This window comes from Natator depressus, chromosome 2 (genome assembly GCF_965152275.1).
Source record: "Natator depressus isolate rNatDep1 chromosome 2, rNatDep2.hap1, whole genome shotgun sequence".
In the NCBI taxonomy this organism is placed as follows: domain Eukaryota; kingdom Metazoa; phylum Chordata; order Testudines; family Cheloniidae; genus Natator; species Natator depressus.
In genome coordinates this window covers 150,067,097-150,082,965 of record NC_134235.1, presented here as the reverse complement: position 1 = coordinate 150,082,965, position 15,869 = coordinate 150,067,097, and the positions used below count along the sequence as shown (strand labels likewise).

The 15,869-nt window shown below is 40.7% G+C and overlaps 1 protein-coding gene across 1 annotated transcript in view; it reads left to right on the top strand.

Annotated features, from left to right (window-relative positions):
* Positions 1 to 15,869, top strand: part of LOC141982777 (dynein axonemal heavy chain 5-like) — a 272,918-nt gene that overhangs the window by 215,176 nt on the left and 41,873 nt on the right. Inside the window, exons 70-73 of the mRNA XM_074945122.1 lie at positions 2,241 to 2,508; positions 9,593 to 9,714; positions 10,464 to 10,811; positions 14,508 to 14,696. Of these exons, the coding sequence (XP_074801223.1) occupies positions 2,241 to 2,508; positions 9,593 to 9,714; positions 10,464 to 10,811; positions 14,508 to 14,696 (927 nt within the window). The remainder of the gene's footprint in view (positions 1 to 2,240; positions 2,509 to 9,592; positions 9,715 to 10,463; positions 10,812 to 14,507; positions 14,697 to 15,869) is intronic.

Genomic DNA, 15,869 nt, shown 5'->3' with positions numbered 1-15,869 from the left:
GGGGGGAGGTAGCCTCCATTGTGTACATACCCTCTCTGAGAGAGTAGGATTCTTTTTGATGAGCCATCAACACGTCTGGCAGGTCCTGATGTAAATCTGTCTTGTCAGTATTAGTTGCTCCTTTGTTGCCACTGAAAGGCTAGCTGTGGGCATTTCCCACCTAGCACATATTTCAGTAACAAACATATAGCAATACTTCCTAAGTTATCATACAATGATAGAACCTACAATTCAACAAGATATTAATGTTCAACACATCAAGACTTTTTAAATGATAGCTCACAAGGCATACTTTGTACAAAACATATAATTAAATCACAGTGGTGAATATGGGGGTTCCAGGATGCTGTTTTGAAGTACAGAGTGTCAGAAGGGGAAAACAGTAAGCTACTACACACCCTGCTCACAGTAATGTGTGGTACTTTAACTGGAGGGATGGGGGAGCTGTTACCAGATTTGCCCATTACTTTGGGGTACGCTCATTTATTTGGGTTATTCTTCTGAGGGGAGGGGGTTCTGTAATTCTGTTAATGTACTGCTTGTGTCCCTTGTGTTTTTATATGGAGCTCTGCGAGTCCCCTCCCAATGGAGCTGTCCTGCAGGACCTACGTTCCCCAGGGCTGGGTTCCTCCAGCCCCAGAATCAGATGAACACACACACACACACACTAACACAGCAAGTCTGAGTGGATGGGGTCAATCAGCACTCTCAAGCTGACCCCTTATATGTCCCTGGTCTCAATAAGCTGGGCCAAGCAGCACTTCCAAGCTGCCACCCTCATATGTCCCAGGTTCAGCACTATCCCCACTTTCACATTACAATTGTTCTGGTAGTAACCCACTTGATGAGCAAACCCCACCGTAGTTTTGGGCACTACAGGGATCTTTAGCTTAGGTAAGAGGAGCGTTGCTGCGGAGTAAATAGGGAAGCCAGAAACACTAAAGAGAAAAGTTCAGAGAGAGAGAGGGAGGGAAGCAACCAGCTTAACCATAAAAGTTATTTCTTGAATAACCACACAAGGAGAGCCAAAACAGACATAACAGTTACATTATTAAAGATTACAAAAACTGATCAAACAAGTCAGGGTTAAAAAGTTATACCTGAGATAGAAAAGAAAACACAGAGAGAGAGAGAGAGCTGGGGTCTCACCACTCCATGAAGCGTGAACTGGTCGGGGTTCCCAGGTGATGGTGGTTACAGGCAGAGCCCCCAGCACGATCAGTCAGGAGAAGATGAAGTGCCAGTGGAACTGATGCAGAGTTTGAATTCAGGCATCAGAACACTTACTTGAGCGTGCGTAGGAGTTTTTTGTAGGGAAACAACAATGGTTCAAGGGAGAACACTAGATTTGTTTATGGGTAAACTGTTTTCTTTAGGCTAGACAATAGGAACTGATCATTCAGGGGTGGTGTTCCTTCAAGGGAGCTCACAATGCAATTAGGCAGCTTCAGTATTTTGGATATCAATCAAGGGTTCATTACTAGAATTAGTCTGACTGCTGAGCTGGGTGTGTGCAGGTGTGGGTTCATTAACATCTGGAGCAGAGATCCCCCATGATGCAGTGCGTCCCTGCTTTTCTGGTCCCAGAGTTCAGTGTGGTTCTTGCCTTGGAATCTCTGTTCTCCATTCTGTATGCTAATGGAGATGCCTCCCTGTCCCATCTTTGATGCAAATGAGGCTAGGGGAGTTGCCTTAATCTTGTCACCCTTGTCAGGAGGGGTTTAGGTGTGTCTCCCACCGCCTTTTCATTGCTTTCTGTAAGTCTTTCTTCTGTCGGCTTTGGTTCAAGCAGAAGACTGGGGTGGGGGTGCCCTTCATGAATCAGACAGGCTGGATACTGCACCCTGGTTCCCCAAGAACACAGAGCTGACTGGTATCAGGGCATCCAGCAGAAAACTGCTGGTTACATCCAATCCACCCTTCCCTATCCATGTTGTACCACAGAAAGGTTTCCACAGAGTTGTGGAGAAGAGAAGTGCAGCAAAGGTGGGTGTTTCATGGATCCTGCTGCAACCATGTTCATAGAAGTAGTTTCCTCTTAGCTTGTGCGGGAGGAGAAGAGGATAGGGGTCTGTTCAGAACCCAGATCTTCAGAGGTGTCAGCTTTAGTGCAGCAGACTGGATCGCCCCCTTACATTTCATTTCTTTGTTAAGTTCTATAAGCCCCTGTGGTGCTGTAAAAATAATAAGCAACACTAATAATCATTCCTAAGAGATTACAAGATACTTTTTTCTTACAGAATACTCCTTGTCGTGCCATTTCAATGGGTCAGGGCCAGGAGATCCATGCAAGGCGCTTATTAAATCAGTGTATGCAAGATGGAGGATGGCTCCTTCTGCAGAACTGCCACCTGGGCTTGGATTTCCTTGATGAATTATTGGACACCATCGTAACAACAGAATCTATGAACGAGGGTTTCAGGACGTGGATTACTACAGAAGTCCATTCAAAATTTCCTATTAATCTTTTGCAGTCATCTATCAAATTTACTAATGAACCACCTCAAGGTAAAAAAAATCATCCTGACAGTTGCTGCTTTTACTGATTACTCTATGCTGCTCTATGTTCTCCCTGTTCTTCAGTTAACTAAATGCAACCCTGTGTGAATCAATTTCATTATGCATGAACCATTAAACTGTTTTTGTGAACATTTTCATTGTTCATTTTGTAACACAGACTATTGGCGATCTTGTTGTTTCAGTATATAATAAATTGTGAAGAATATTAGGCCAAAATCTGCAATTAGTGCTAAAAATTGATGCCTAAGTGTAGATTTTGGAGCCTAAATAAGTGGCTTGAATATCAACAGGAGCTGTGGTGCTCAGCACTTTTGCAATCAGGCTATGTACATAGATGCTTAAAAATAAATTTAGGTGCCTAACTTTTGGCATCCAAGACTGCCAGAATTTTCAATAATATACAGATGCTGTTTCTCATAATGAAATATTTTCCAACGAATGGATGGCTGTGGAACTTGAGGCTTGTAACAAGTTTAGTATCTTGCTGGAAACACAGATCATAAGTTTTTACCACCATTTAGTCCTGGGATATTTAAGTTTCCAGGGTATTTACGTTCATTATAATTTACCCTCCTAATTTAGAATGGTGTTTTCATTAGAGAACAAAATTATGTTCCTGTTTACAGAAATCTTTATGGTAAGGTAGAACCCCTTCCTGCTCTGAACTGAAACTACACATATTGGGCCGGAGTGTTTCCACATAGACACGTGCAAGGAGGTTTCCTGCAGCCATGGATCTTCCCTCTCTGCCTGGAAGAGGGGCTTCAACCCATCCACAACACTGTTCCCCTCCTTACACCCTATAGAGGCTCTGTGTGGTTCAGGGTCTTCTGTGGGAAGAGGTTGTATTCAGGCAGGCAGGGGGAAGGGTCAACAGGAAAGAGCTAGCAGGACAGACATCATCCCCCACTCTAGCTCCACAAAAATTACACTGACAAGTTGACATAGCCCCAGGCCTCATTCACTTTTCTGCAGATCCTACCCAGGGTCTGTGGCAGCTGATGTGGCTGGGGTTAGTCCTTGGAAGCATGGCTCCAAAGCCACTGTGCTGACTGGAATCTGGGTGTCACAGGAGGACCAGTGGCCAGAGCTGCTGCAGGGGCACATGTTGACCCCAGTGGCTTTTACCTTTTGGGGGGACAGACAATTTCTCATCACCAGAGAGATAATATGAGAGGGGGCAATCTGGCTCACAGCATCTCATCCAAATTTTTCTGTTCCTGGGGTTTGGATGTATTGGTACTTCAAATAATAACAAGAATAAAATCATAAACCTCAGGGTGAACTTTCTTCCTAAGCTTGGCTGTCACCAGAGGTTTCCTGCCATAGATCCAAGTTTCATCTACCCAAAGAGTCACTTGCCCCTTCCTTATGTGGAAGTAGGCGTTAATAAGCCACACCTGCCAGACTGAGTCACCTCAGCAGGAATCAGCCAGGATCCCCCTTCTGGGTCCCAACCCTGCCTAACAGGAAGCACTCTACGTTTGTTGTAGGAGATGATATTATTCCTAAATATGCATTTTTCTGTGTGTCTTTCTCTGCTAAGAATGAGGGACTGATCTATGCTGAAAGATGGAAAGAGATTTTTATATACAAATGTTCACATGTCAAAACAGGAATTTTCACAAGAATTTGCAAATTTGAAGGGCTAATGTTTGTCACTGAATCTGAGTTTTCTTGCCATAACTGGTGACATTGCACTCTGTAACAAATCTCAGATTTCTTTATATTTGTCTCAAGGCAACAGTTACCGTTTTCACACACCTTTTTTTGCCCTCAAAAATATCACCTTTTGTTTCTTCAGAAAACACAAAGTAATAAATAAATTGAAGGCTAACTCTCTTGCTTCTCATAAATTTGGCAACTTTTAATATAATTTTACTTTGGTGCATAGGTGCGGAACAATTTGTATAGTGTGGGTGCTGAAAGCCATTGAACAAAACTGTAACCCCTAAATATAATGGAAACCACTTCAAGCCAGGGAGTGCTGCCACACCTCTAGCACCCCTACTTCCAGAATCTGTGCTTTAGTGTAGATTTTTTCATACTGCTGTACTTGGCAATTCCATTATCTCTAACCTCCTTTGTGCTGAAAAAGACACTGGCACAAATTAACCAAGCAAAGGGAAAGAGCAGAGAGAAACAGCTGGAGTAGTGCAGCTGCTGGGGAAGGTGAATGTCTCCTGAATGTGTGTATAGAGAATCAGACTGAAAGTGTGTATAGAGAATCAGACTGAGAATGAGGATTCTTTTGGCATCATCACATCATACGTCACATGGATGTTTTCCTCCCCAGTGTACGTACAATGATTAATGTTAGTTTTGTTTTGCAGATCAGTTTGTTTCCATGGTTCATTCGCATGTGGCTAAGAGAATATGAAGTGTAGAGGTGTGCATGCAGTATATGAAATCCTATAGGACTTTTCCTTACACTGTGGCTATTGAGTTCCTGCTTTTCACTAGATTGCTTTATTAAAAAAACAGAAAACACGTCATTAAGCTATAGTGAAGATCTCGAGAGAGCTGCCTGTTGCAGCCTATTTGCTAAGGTGAATTTTTTCAGCATTACATCCCTTTTCAAACCTCAGCTTCTCACTCAGGACCAGACTCTGCCTTTCAGACCAAGGTATGTGTGGAGGCAGTGCAGAGGCTTATCACTCGAATGAGCCTCTCTTAAGCCATGGTCATGCTTTGTCTCTGAGAGGATTGCATCACAGGGGCACTAACAAGAGGCAGTCCCTATGCTCAGGAGAGTGCATGAATGGCAACCGTGGTTGATCTCTGCACTGGAGACAGGGAGGCAAGGTTGAGGAAAGACTATTTATGCTTTCTCCACTTTGCACACATGTGCAACAGCCAACTACAGTCTGGCTCTTGGTGTTTTAGGGACGAAGTCAGTCCTCTATTGAGAGACATGCAGGAAGCAGAGTAGAGTTTTGTCAACCATGAGTGGGTACCCAATGGCATTTTGCTAGCACAGGGAAGGATCTTTCAGGGGAGTGCACAAGAGGCTTACCCCTTAGTTTTCCTTTAAAGAAGCCACTTGCCTAATGCCCGCTGCTGGGATAAGATGGGAAAGGAGCTGACCAGACCTTGTCAGTGGTAGGAAGCTGTTGTCAAACGTAGGCTTCTTTGACTGCTAGATTGCAATGCTTGCAATTTTCTAGTCCTTTTTTTTCAACTACCATAGCACCGTGCAACAGTTTGCCTTTCATTTATATGTAGGTGTTGCAGCTTGTTTCAATTATTGAAGTCAGTGGGAGCTTGAGAATATGTATCCAAGGTCAAATTTGATCCCTCAGTCATTTAAGCCTCTTATTTCACTATTTAACTTTCTGGTGAGTTAGTAAGAATTCTAAATGTGCTTTGCTTCTGATCTGTCTGAAAGACAGCGTGGTTTGATTTATGGAGTAATCCCAGATATTTTCACTCACAAGGGCAGTTACCCAAGTTTCTGGTGTAGGTTCTTTTTTGTTGTTTTAAATATATTGCATCTTTTTTAGAGCATTTGTCTGTATTCAGATGATATCCTCGTTCTTTTATAAGACAGGTTGTAGCCAGTCTGCAATTTGATTTTAACAGTATTCAGAGATGTGTTATGGATAATGATTTAATTTTGAGTAGAATGTAAACTGTTTTAATGTTGTTCAGATCTTGTCCCAGATTGCCTGCACACTGTGCTGTTAAATACTGTGGTTTGATAATTTTGTCTTGATTCTTTTGATTCTCCTTTAATACCTTTAGAATATATTTTGGAAAAGTTGTAAAGGATGGCAGATGACACTGGTGTTTTTTTCTGTGTCATAGAAAGGAAGTTTTCAAGTTTTATCAGTCTAGGACTTAGCCATTTATTTCACTGTACTTGAAACCTACCTTTAAAAATTCATGCTACAGTATTTCTGGCCCTTTCATAGAATCATAGAATATCAGGGTTGGAAGGGACCTCAGGAGCTCATCTAGTCCAACCCCCTGATCAAAGCAGGACCGATCCCCAATTAAATCATCCCAGCCAGGGCTTTGTCAAGCCTGATCTTAAAAACTTCTAAGGAAGGAGATTCCACCACCTCCCTAGGTAACGCATTCCAGTGTTTCACCACCCTCCTAGTGAAAAAGTTTTTCCTAATATCCAACCTAAATCTCCCCCACTGCAACTTGAGACCATTACTCCTTGTTGTGTCATCTGCTACCACTGAGAACAGTCTAGAGCCATCCTCTTTGGAACCCCCTTTCAGGTAGTTGAAAGCAGCTATCAAATCCCCCCTCATTCTTCTCTTCCGCAAACTAAACATCCCCAGTTCCCTCAGCCTCTCCTCATAACTCATGTGTTCCAGTCCCCTAATCATTTTTGTTGCCCTCCACTGGACTCTTTCCAATTTTTCCACATCCTTCTTGTAGTGTGGGGCCCAAAACTGGACACAGTACTCCAGATGAGGCCTCACCAATGTCGAATAGAGGGGAACAATCACGTCCCTCAATCTTCTGGCAATGCCCCTACTTATACATCCCAAAATGCCATTGGCCTTCTTGGCAACAAGGGCACACTGTTGACTCATATCCAGCTTCTCGTCCACTGTAACCCCTAGGTCCTTTTCTGCTGAACTGCTGCCGAGCCATTCGGTCCCTAGTCTGTAGTGGTGCATTGGATTCTTCCATCCTAAGTGCAGGATTCTGCACTTGTCCTGGTTGAACCTCATCAGATTTCTTTTGGCCCAATCCTCCAAGTTGTCTAGGTCCCTCTGTTTCCTATCCCTACCCTCCAGCATATCTACCTCTCCTCCCAGTTTAGTGTCATCTGCAAACTTGCTGAGGGTGCAAACCACACCATCCTCCAGATCATTTATGAAGATATTGAACAAAACCAGCCCCAGGAGCGACCCTTGGGGCACTCCCCTTGATACCGGCTGCCAACTAGACATGGAGCCATTGATCACTACCCGTTGAGCCCGACAATCTAGCCAGCTTTCTATCCACCTTATAGTCCATTCATCCAGCCCATACTTCTTTAACTTGCTGGCAAGAATACTGTGGGAGACCGAATCAAAAGCTTTGCTAAAGTCAAGGAACAACATGTCCACTGCTTTCCCTTCATCCACAGAGCCAGGTATCTCGTCATAGAAGGCAATTAGATTAGTGAAGCACGACTTGCCCTTGATGAATCCATGCTGACTGTTCCTGATCACTTTCCTCTCCTCTAAGTGCTTCAGAATTGATTCCTTGAGGACCTGCTCCATGATTTTTCCAGGGACTGAGGTGAAGCTGACTGGCCTGTAGTTCCCAGGATCCTCCTTCTTCCCTTTTTTAAAGATGCGTACTACATTAGCCTTTTTCCAGTCATCTGGGACTTCCCCCGATCGCCATGAGTTTTCAAAGATAATGGCCAATGGCTCTGCAATCACATCCGCCAACTCCTTTAGCACTCTCTGATGCAGTGCATCCGGCCCCATGGACTTGTGCACGTCCAGCTTTTCTAAATAGTCCCGAACCACTTCTTTCTCCACAGAGGGCTGGTGGAGATTTGTGTTAGGAGACTTGTACAGATTTGTGTTAGGAAGCCCAGTGAACAAATGCAGATACCTTAGTACAACATCCAAACACAGTGGCTGGATTCTCATCTCATCAGTTAGGTGCTGATGTAAATGGCCTTTTGTGTGCCTATATGCCAAATGTGGGATTTTGACACCCTGTTAAGGCCCGGGGGTGAAATCCAAAGTCAAAGGAAATTTTACCACTGTCTTCAGTAAGGCCAGGATTTCACCTTGTCTTTGAAAATTGGAACCACAGACACTTTTTAATATGTATCATTGTATTTCATAAGACATGGTGGATGGCTTTCTTGGTTAACAGAATATATATAACTGTATATTTAACTTTTGTATGTATTTATATATCTACAGTCATCGCTAATATTTAGAATCAGATTAAATATGAACAATTGTTTCAAGATTCCTGAGCTTAATTTAGGTTTGGAGCATCATCATTTATCTGAAATTAGGCTGCAGAGTTTTGGGACTCTCTTCCATTGCTTAACAAGATTGGCAACATCAAAGAAGTATTTATACTTGTGCAGTCCAAGTGGCAGAAAGTTGTACTGGAATGCTCTTAATATCAGCCTACTGCATGATTGCTGTAGGCCAGAGAACATGCAATTATAACAAGACTTGGAACTCATGTAGCCCTTTTCATTCATTGATATCAAAATGCCATACAGTGGTGAGTAAATAGCACTATTCCTGTTTAATCATTGGGTAAATTGAGGTGCGGAGAAGTTAAGTGATTTGCCCAAGGTCACACAGTAGGTCAGTGACAAAGCTGAGAACAGAACTTAGCTCTGCGGACTCCCAGGCCTAGGCCTGAGCAAGTGCACCTCGCTGCTTTGCTTAGATTGTGGCATCACTGCTCCTACCCAAAGATGACCTTTGTTTCATTTAATTCAGAAGGTCACACTTTAAATATTTTAAATAAAAAAACCCCACTTTTTGTGATAACTTAACATATTATTTAGTATATTACATAAAAACAAAAGCCATGATGATGAGGGGCTTTACAATGGTTCTTTATAGACCATTAAAAATGATCAATCCCTCCTCCAAAGAGAAAAAAAAATTGTATGTGGGCAAATTCATATTTTGGGATGGTAACGTTTAAAGTGTTAGAATTAGAAATGGGCTTTCCCTCCAAAATTTAGACTAGGATCCTGGTTTCAAACACTCCAAGTTTGCAATGTAGGGTCAGCCCATTTTAAAAATAGAGGGTTTTTTTTTAAAAAAAAAATTCTGCTCTGGAGCTGTGTTTGAATTTTTGACACTCTCACATTTTAGATCCAATGTTTTGATTTAAGCCTGTCCCTATAAGCATATGTAAAATGTAATTTGACTGATACTGTATCAAAATGAATAAACAGTTCAGTGATTCAGAATATAGAAAAAATGATACTCTGTTTTGGGATAATCATTTCTCATAGAAGGCCATCTGTTACAACAGACCTAAATCAATCTTAAAATGCCAAGATATGGATGCTATACCTTTTTTTACTAATACAGTGTGATTTTTATTTTATTTATTTATTTTTTAGGTGTAAAGGCTGGTTTAAAGCGGACATACTCTGCTATTACTCAGGAACAGCTGGAAGTGAGCAATATGCCACAGTGGAAACCATTGTTATATGCTGTGGCATTTCTACATACAACTGTTCAGGTTATTAATTAACTGTCTTACAATTACACTAAAAAACCATATTTCATAAATGAGAATATAATTAAGAACTTGAAAGCTGTGTTAAATATAAATAATGTGGTGGGCAAAATTGGACATGTAAAATGAGAACAGCCAAAAGATGTCACCCATACCCTAAACTGAAACATACCCCCAATACTGAACTTGCCTGCCCACACTGATCATATCCCTCCATCAGGAGACACCTGAGAGGAAAATGGATAATATACACCTTCACCCTCCATGAAAGATCTTTTCAGAAATTAATCAGGTGGCTGTCATTGAACTTTTTAAGAACAATTATGAAAATATTTCTATCCAGTCATTTGTAATACCTGCTCCTTTGCCTCTCCCTGTGGGTTATATTAAAAAAATAAGATTTCAGCTAATTAATTCTGGGGCTGATTTTGTTCTCACACTAGTGTAAATCAAGAATAGTTTTATTGAAGTCAGTGGAGTAAACACAGTTAGAATCAAGCTCAGTGTCCCTTTAATTTCTATTGATGGTTAGTGGATTATTGCATTTTGAAGTGAGCTGTAGCTCACGAAAGCTTATGCTCAAATAAATTTGTTAGTCTCTAAGGTGCCACAGGTACTCCTTTTCTTTTTGCGAATACAGACTAACACGGCTGCCACTCTGAAACCTGCATTTTAAGTATATTTCACAAATTCTTTTACACGTAGAATTTCTGTTACTAAACTTCACCCTTTTAAACATCTCCCTCCATTAGGAAAGACGAAAGTTTGGTCCGTTGGGCTGGAACATCCCTTATGAATTTAACCAAGCAGACTTTGCAGCCAGTGTGCAGTTTATTCAGAATCATTTGGATGCGGTTGACATTAAGCGTGGGGTGAACTGGAGCTGTGTTCGCTATATGCTTGGAGAAGTACAGTATGGTGGCCGTGTAACAGACGACCTTGACAAAATGTTGCTAAATACATTTGCCAGAGTGTGGTTTGGAGAGAGTATGTTTACTGACAAATTTTGCTTCTACAAAGCTTACGTTATTCCAAAAGGCAAGACAGTTGAAGACTATCTCCAGCACATAGAGCAGCTGCCAATGGTCGATACACCTGAGGTAAAAATGTTTTAAGTTTTAAAGCATTAAGAGAGTTATACTAATTAAAGTGCTAGACTTTTCTAATCATCCATATATGGAACAGGGCAGAGCTCAGACAACAGACGTTATGAAAATGAAAACAATTGTTCTCACTTAACAAGCCAGTGTTATCATCTGGGCCTGTTCCATTTTGAGAACAGGAAGTTGTTAGTTGACGTTGAAATAAAAATGGATGCTCTTGACTTCTGTATCACTGTTATTAACTGTTCATAATGCATATACTATGAGATTTACAAATGCCTCTGAAGATAACATGTATTGGAATTAAAATGCACCGAATATACAAACTTGTTTCTGAGACTATTTAATCCACCACCACCAGGTGCTAGGTAATAATGTGAAAGGACTCCGTACTTGTAAAATTGAACTGTCTCGTTATTAAGAGAACTGTTTGCAGAGATCCTGCAACTGCAGTAAGGATCCTAGCCATGTGCACACAGATTGTTTTCCTGTTGCCTCCTCCAAACTCTTTCCTCCTGCAACCTGGGCTCCTCCCTCCAAGCTGCATGCAGGTTGCTGCAGGGATTGATCCATGAATGCCTTGTCTGCACTGGTGTTTTTTTATGCTAGTGTAGCTGCGCTGAGATAGCTACACTGGCGCAAATCCCTAGTGTAATTGTACTGTACCACTGTAAAAGGTGACTTGCACCAGTGTGGCTTTCTCCTGTTTGAAAATGAGGTAAAATTAGTGTAGGCACAGTGCAATGTGACTACAGTAATGGCTCAGACCAGTACAGTTTATCCCGTGCAAAAAGCCCATTGTAGGCAAAGCCTGAATTTTACTTTGTAGTGGTATAATCCAGAACTGAAGGTTCCTCTTCTAATTGCAAGAAAGGAAACCACAGAGGTACTTCCAAACATACAGAATGGACTATCGGGATTCTGCAAAAGAGCTGCAAAAATAGATGACATCATCTGAGTTCTTGAAGGGAGAGAAGCAACTGTGGAAAAGCGCTGGATAAAATATCTCTCTAAAGATACTTGGTCAGATCCCCTAGCTCCATTGATTTTGGGTGAGATTCTGACCCACCATCTGTCCAGGATTCTCATTTCTGGGTCTCAGCTTCTTAATGCAACTCCCTTAGCTATTAAGGTTTTGGAGCCTTAAGGCAGCAATAGCAGGGTAAGTGCAAGCCAGACTCCCTACTGGCTGATGTGCACCTTCCCCGGCTGAGTGTAAATGCTGCTCTCCCAACATTCCAGTGGATCCATTTTGATCATAGTCAGTGAAGCAGGTCACCACAGGAACTGCATCCCATCTGCTTCAGGTCTTTCCCAGATCTCAGTTCCGGCTCCTGCAGCTGCTTTTCGTCAGTGTTTTGAAGCCTGCTTCAGAATTTGGGGGCTTATTTTCTCAGTATTTTGTTGCCTGCCAATCCAGATTTGTGGGTTTTTTTTTTATATACGGGAGTTCTGCCTTTCACTTCAATGGTGTAGGATAGAACCCTGAATATGCAAAGATCTCTTTCTCCTTCAAAAGACTGACCCAGATTCTCACAGGTCATGAGGAAAGTGACAACTTCCTTCTGTCACTCCAAGCTCCTTCTGAATTGCTGTTGGAAACCCCTGACCTTTTAAGCTCAGTCTTCTCTGATCCAAGAAGGATATTGTATTAGTCAAGACAGTATAATTTTTGTTTCCTCCTATCTCCATTTTTGGTTAAGAAAGACAGATTGAATAAATCTGACTGCTGTATCATTGCTCCTTTGATGAAATTCAACCTTTGCATTAGTAAATCAGAATAAACACTGTCTTCTGAAGAGAGCTATTGAATTCAGAAATCCCTTTGAAATGCACTTAGATTTCAGACAGGGGGGTGTGGAGTGTTTACGGCCGGATTTGAAACTCAATAGTCAGTTGAAAAACTAAGGGGTACAGTTCTGGATTCCTTATGCATCCAAAACACCCTTTAAATTGAGTTTCTAGATTAGTGTCCAGGAGGATTAAGGACACTGAACTGCCCCAGGATAATACGATTTTTCTGTTTTTTCTTTATTCTCCCATGCATGCACAAAGATGCACACAAAACCAAATTCATCCCTGGAGTAACTTCACTAACTTCAGTGAAGTTACTCCAGGGATGAATCTAGCCCTCAGTTTAGGACTATAATTTACATACACAAAGGGAGACATTTTCTCTTGTTTTGAACTAGGACAGAGGCATTGCTACAACTTCACTCTAGCAAAAATGAAGCTTTTCTGTTTTTAAAATGATAAAGATGATATGGTTCCTGCCAGCCATATCCTAATTCCTTTGCCCGGAGAAAATCTCGCTCTCTTCAACAAAAGAGATCAAAAAATCATGAACATCTTTAATCTCCAAATGCTTTATTGTATTCCATGATAGTCAATACAGATGTAATACTGTGCATTGACTCTTTCACATATTTCTAAATACGCAGGTTGTATTAACTTTACAAGTTCTATCTGTGAAATATGTTTTAAATCCTACTTGGAGCCTAATTCAATGGGAATTGTGTGCACACACTGTGTCTGCAAGTAGAACTGGATCTATAACAATAACACTTTCAGGGCCAGATTCCCAGGTGGTTTAAACTGGTGCAGCTCCAGTTTAAACTTTGATGCACTTACACCAGCTGAAGATCTGACTCTGAATTTTTAAAGTTGCAAGCATAACAATATTAAATTTAATCGTTTTATGCCTTTTATTCTTCGAGTAATTTTACTGATAATTAAAAGTGTCTTGTGTATATGAAATGAGCTGATGTCCACAGTCCAGTTCCTGGTGGACAAGAATCACCATCCAAGTGGACAGTTAAAGACTTACTGATAGTCTCAGCAGAGAATACAAAGATTGAATAAGCATGAAGTCTGAACTGTTGTTATCTTCTATGGTTGCTGTTTTTAGGTCAGGACTGAAGCAGGGGAGGGCATAGGTCACTGCTCATGTTATACCTCTTTCAGACTAAATAAAAGAATCAAGTCTTCACAGCCAGGGGAAAAAGACTTAAAACCAGAAAGACATAACACATCCAGAATATATCTCTGTTCATAACATCTGTATGGGTGCTTTTAAATATATATACAGTTTGGGTTTTGTTTTTTATTGTCCATGTTTTAGAACCTAATCCACCAGTACCACTCCTAACAAATAAATTAGAGAAAAGAGAAAATTAAAAAGAAAGACAACTTGGGGGTGGGGAGTCAGAAATGGAAAATGATGGAAAAGTAATGATAAAGGAAACATCATAATTACTAATATTTATGACTTGTACAATACCATACATGTGCATATCTTTCACATGACTAAGATACTGAAGTAGTCAGTACTGTAGTCACTAGTAACTGTTCTGTTAAAATTAATAGGTCAAAGAAAGCATTTTCTGAAACAAATGGATAAGGTGATTTGGCTGGTTTTAGGGGGTGCACATTCATTCACAGCTTACGTTAGAGTTTTGTGTATAACTTGATCCAGATGCTTAGCTAGTTTAGATCAGTGTAACCCCATTGACCTTAATGAGGCTATGCTGATTTACACTATCTAAGGATCTGCTCCTTTGTCTTTTTCTTTTGTGTAGACTATTAACTGATATATATTTTAAAAAATCAATATAGTGTATTAACAAGAGCACTCTATTTTTTTTAGACATAATTCTTCATTTTTTTCTTATTGTGTCCTTTTTTTATCTTAAGGTATTTGGACTTCACCCTAATGCAGACATAACTTATCAGACTAATATGGCTAATGAGACATTAAGCACAATAGTTAGCATTCAGCCTAAAGACAGTAGCAGTGGAGGAGGGGAAACCAGAGAAGCAATGGTACAGCGTCTTGCTGATGAGATGCTGGAGAAGTTGCCACCAGACTACATCCCTCATGAGGTACAAATATATAAAGCAAGACACTGCTGCATAGATACATATGAATTATTATATATGCCATTCATGTGGAAACACTTCTCTGTGCAACTTTTAAAGTATTTTAATTAATGAAATAACTCACACTTTATTAAAAGTATAAGTGTTCTGGTTTATTATCTAAAATGTATATACATCAAAAAGTTACATATGAAGAAATAATGGTTAGTTACATAGTATTTAAACACTAACATGACATGCTGTCTGGAAGTGGTGGTGAGTCTTGCATTAGTGTTTGAATAAAAGAAAGTGGATATTATTGTTATTTTATTTTATTACATTAACATTTGTCAAAGGTGCGGATGGCTCCTTAGGCGGCAAGCAAAAGCAGGATCTCATACCAAATATGCTTGCCAGAGTTGCAGGTGACTAATGGTGACATAAATGCAGGGTAGAGCTCTGCAGAGCTTTAATAATCTAGATGAGTTTTAAATTATCGAGGAAGCGGATGTGGTATGAGTGGAGAGACATGAAAAGAGCTGGAGCAGCAAGCAAGGAAGAAGAGCTTGGAGATAACAGTTTGGATAGTCTGTAAAGAAAGGAAATATGTTTCAAGAAGATCAGCGAGAGATTGTGTTGGTTAAGGCATGGCCAAGAACTCTGGCAGGGGAAATAGACAGGAAGGGACAGATTCTAGACATGCTGAGAATGAAGCAGCAACAGAGTTTAGCAACAACTGAATATATTGGTATTTCTTCCTACTCACTGGATACTTGGTTGTGTTACCAGATTCCCAAAGACTCCCACTTTTCAGTACAGAAAAAGACAAACATCTAATTGAGTAATAAAATGAAAGTAGAAACCGCAAACTATGCATGAGCTATGGTAGAATGTTCATCTCTGGTATAATCTGAAAGCTTAGAACAAAGCAAGAGTCTCTGATAGAGCCCCTGTCTTCTTCCTTATCCATCTGGGGCAGCTACCTGATCTGAGCTCACTGACTATCAGAACAAACTGACCCATTTTCCCCATGGTGTATGCCTCTTCATATATTGATGTTCTCCTGTAGCCCTTCAGATAAGTAGAACATCACTCATAAAAACAGAATTTAAAATATCTCCAAATAATACTGTGACACAACATCCCATATTCATCCCAGTAATATTATTATGATACGATTATGGCATACTTATGGTG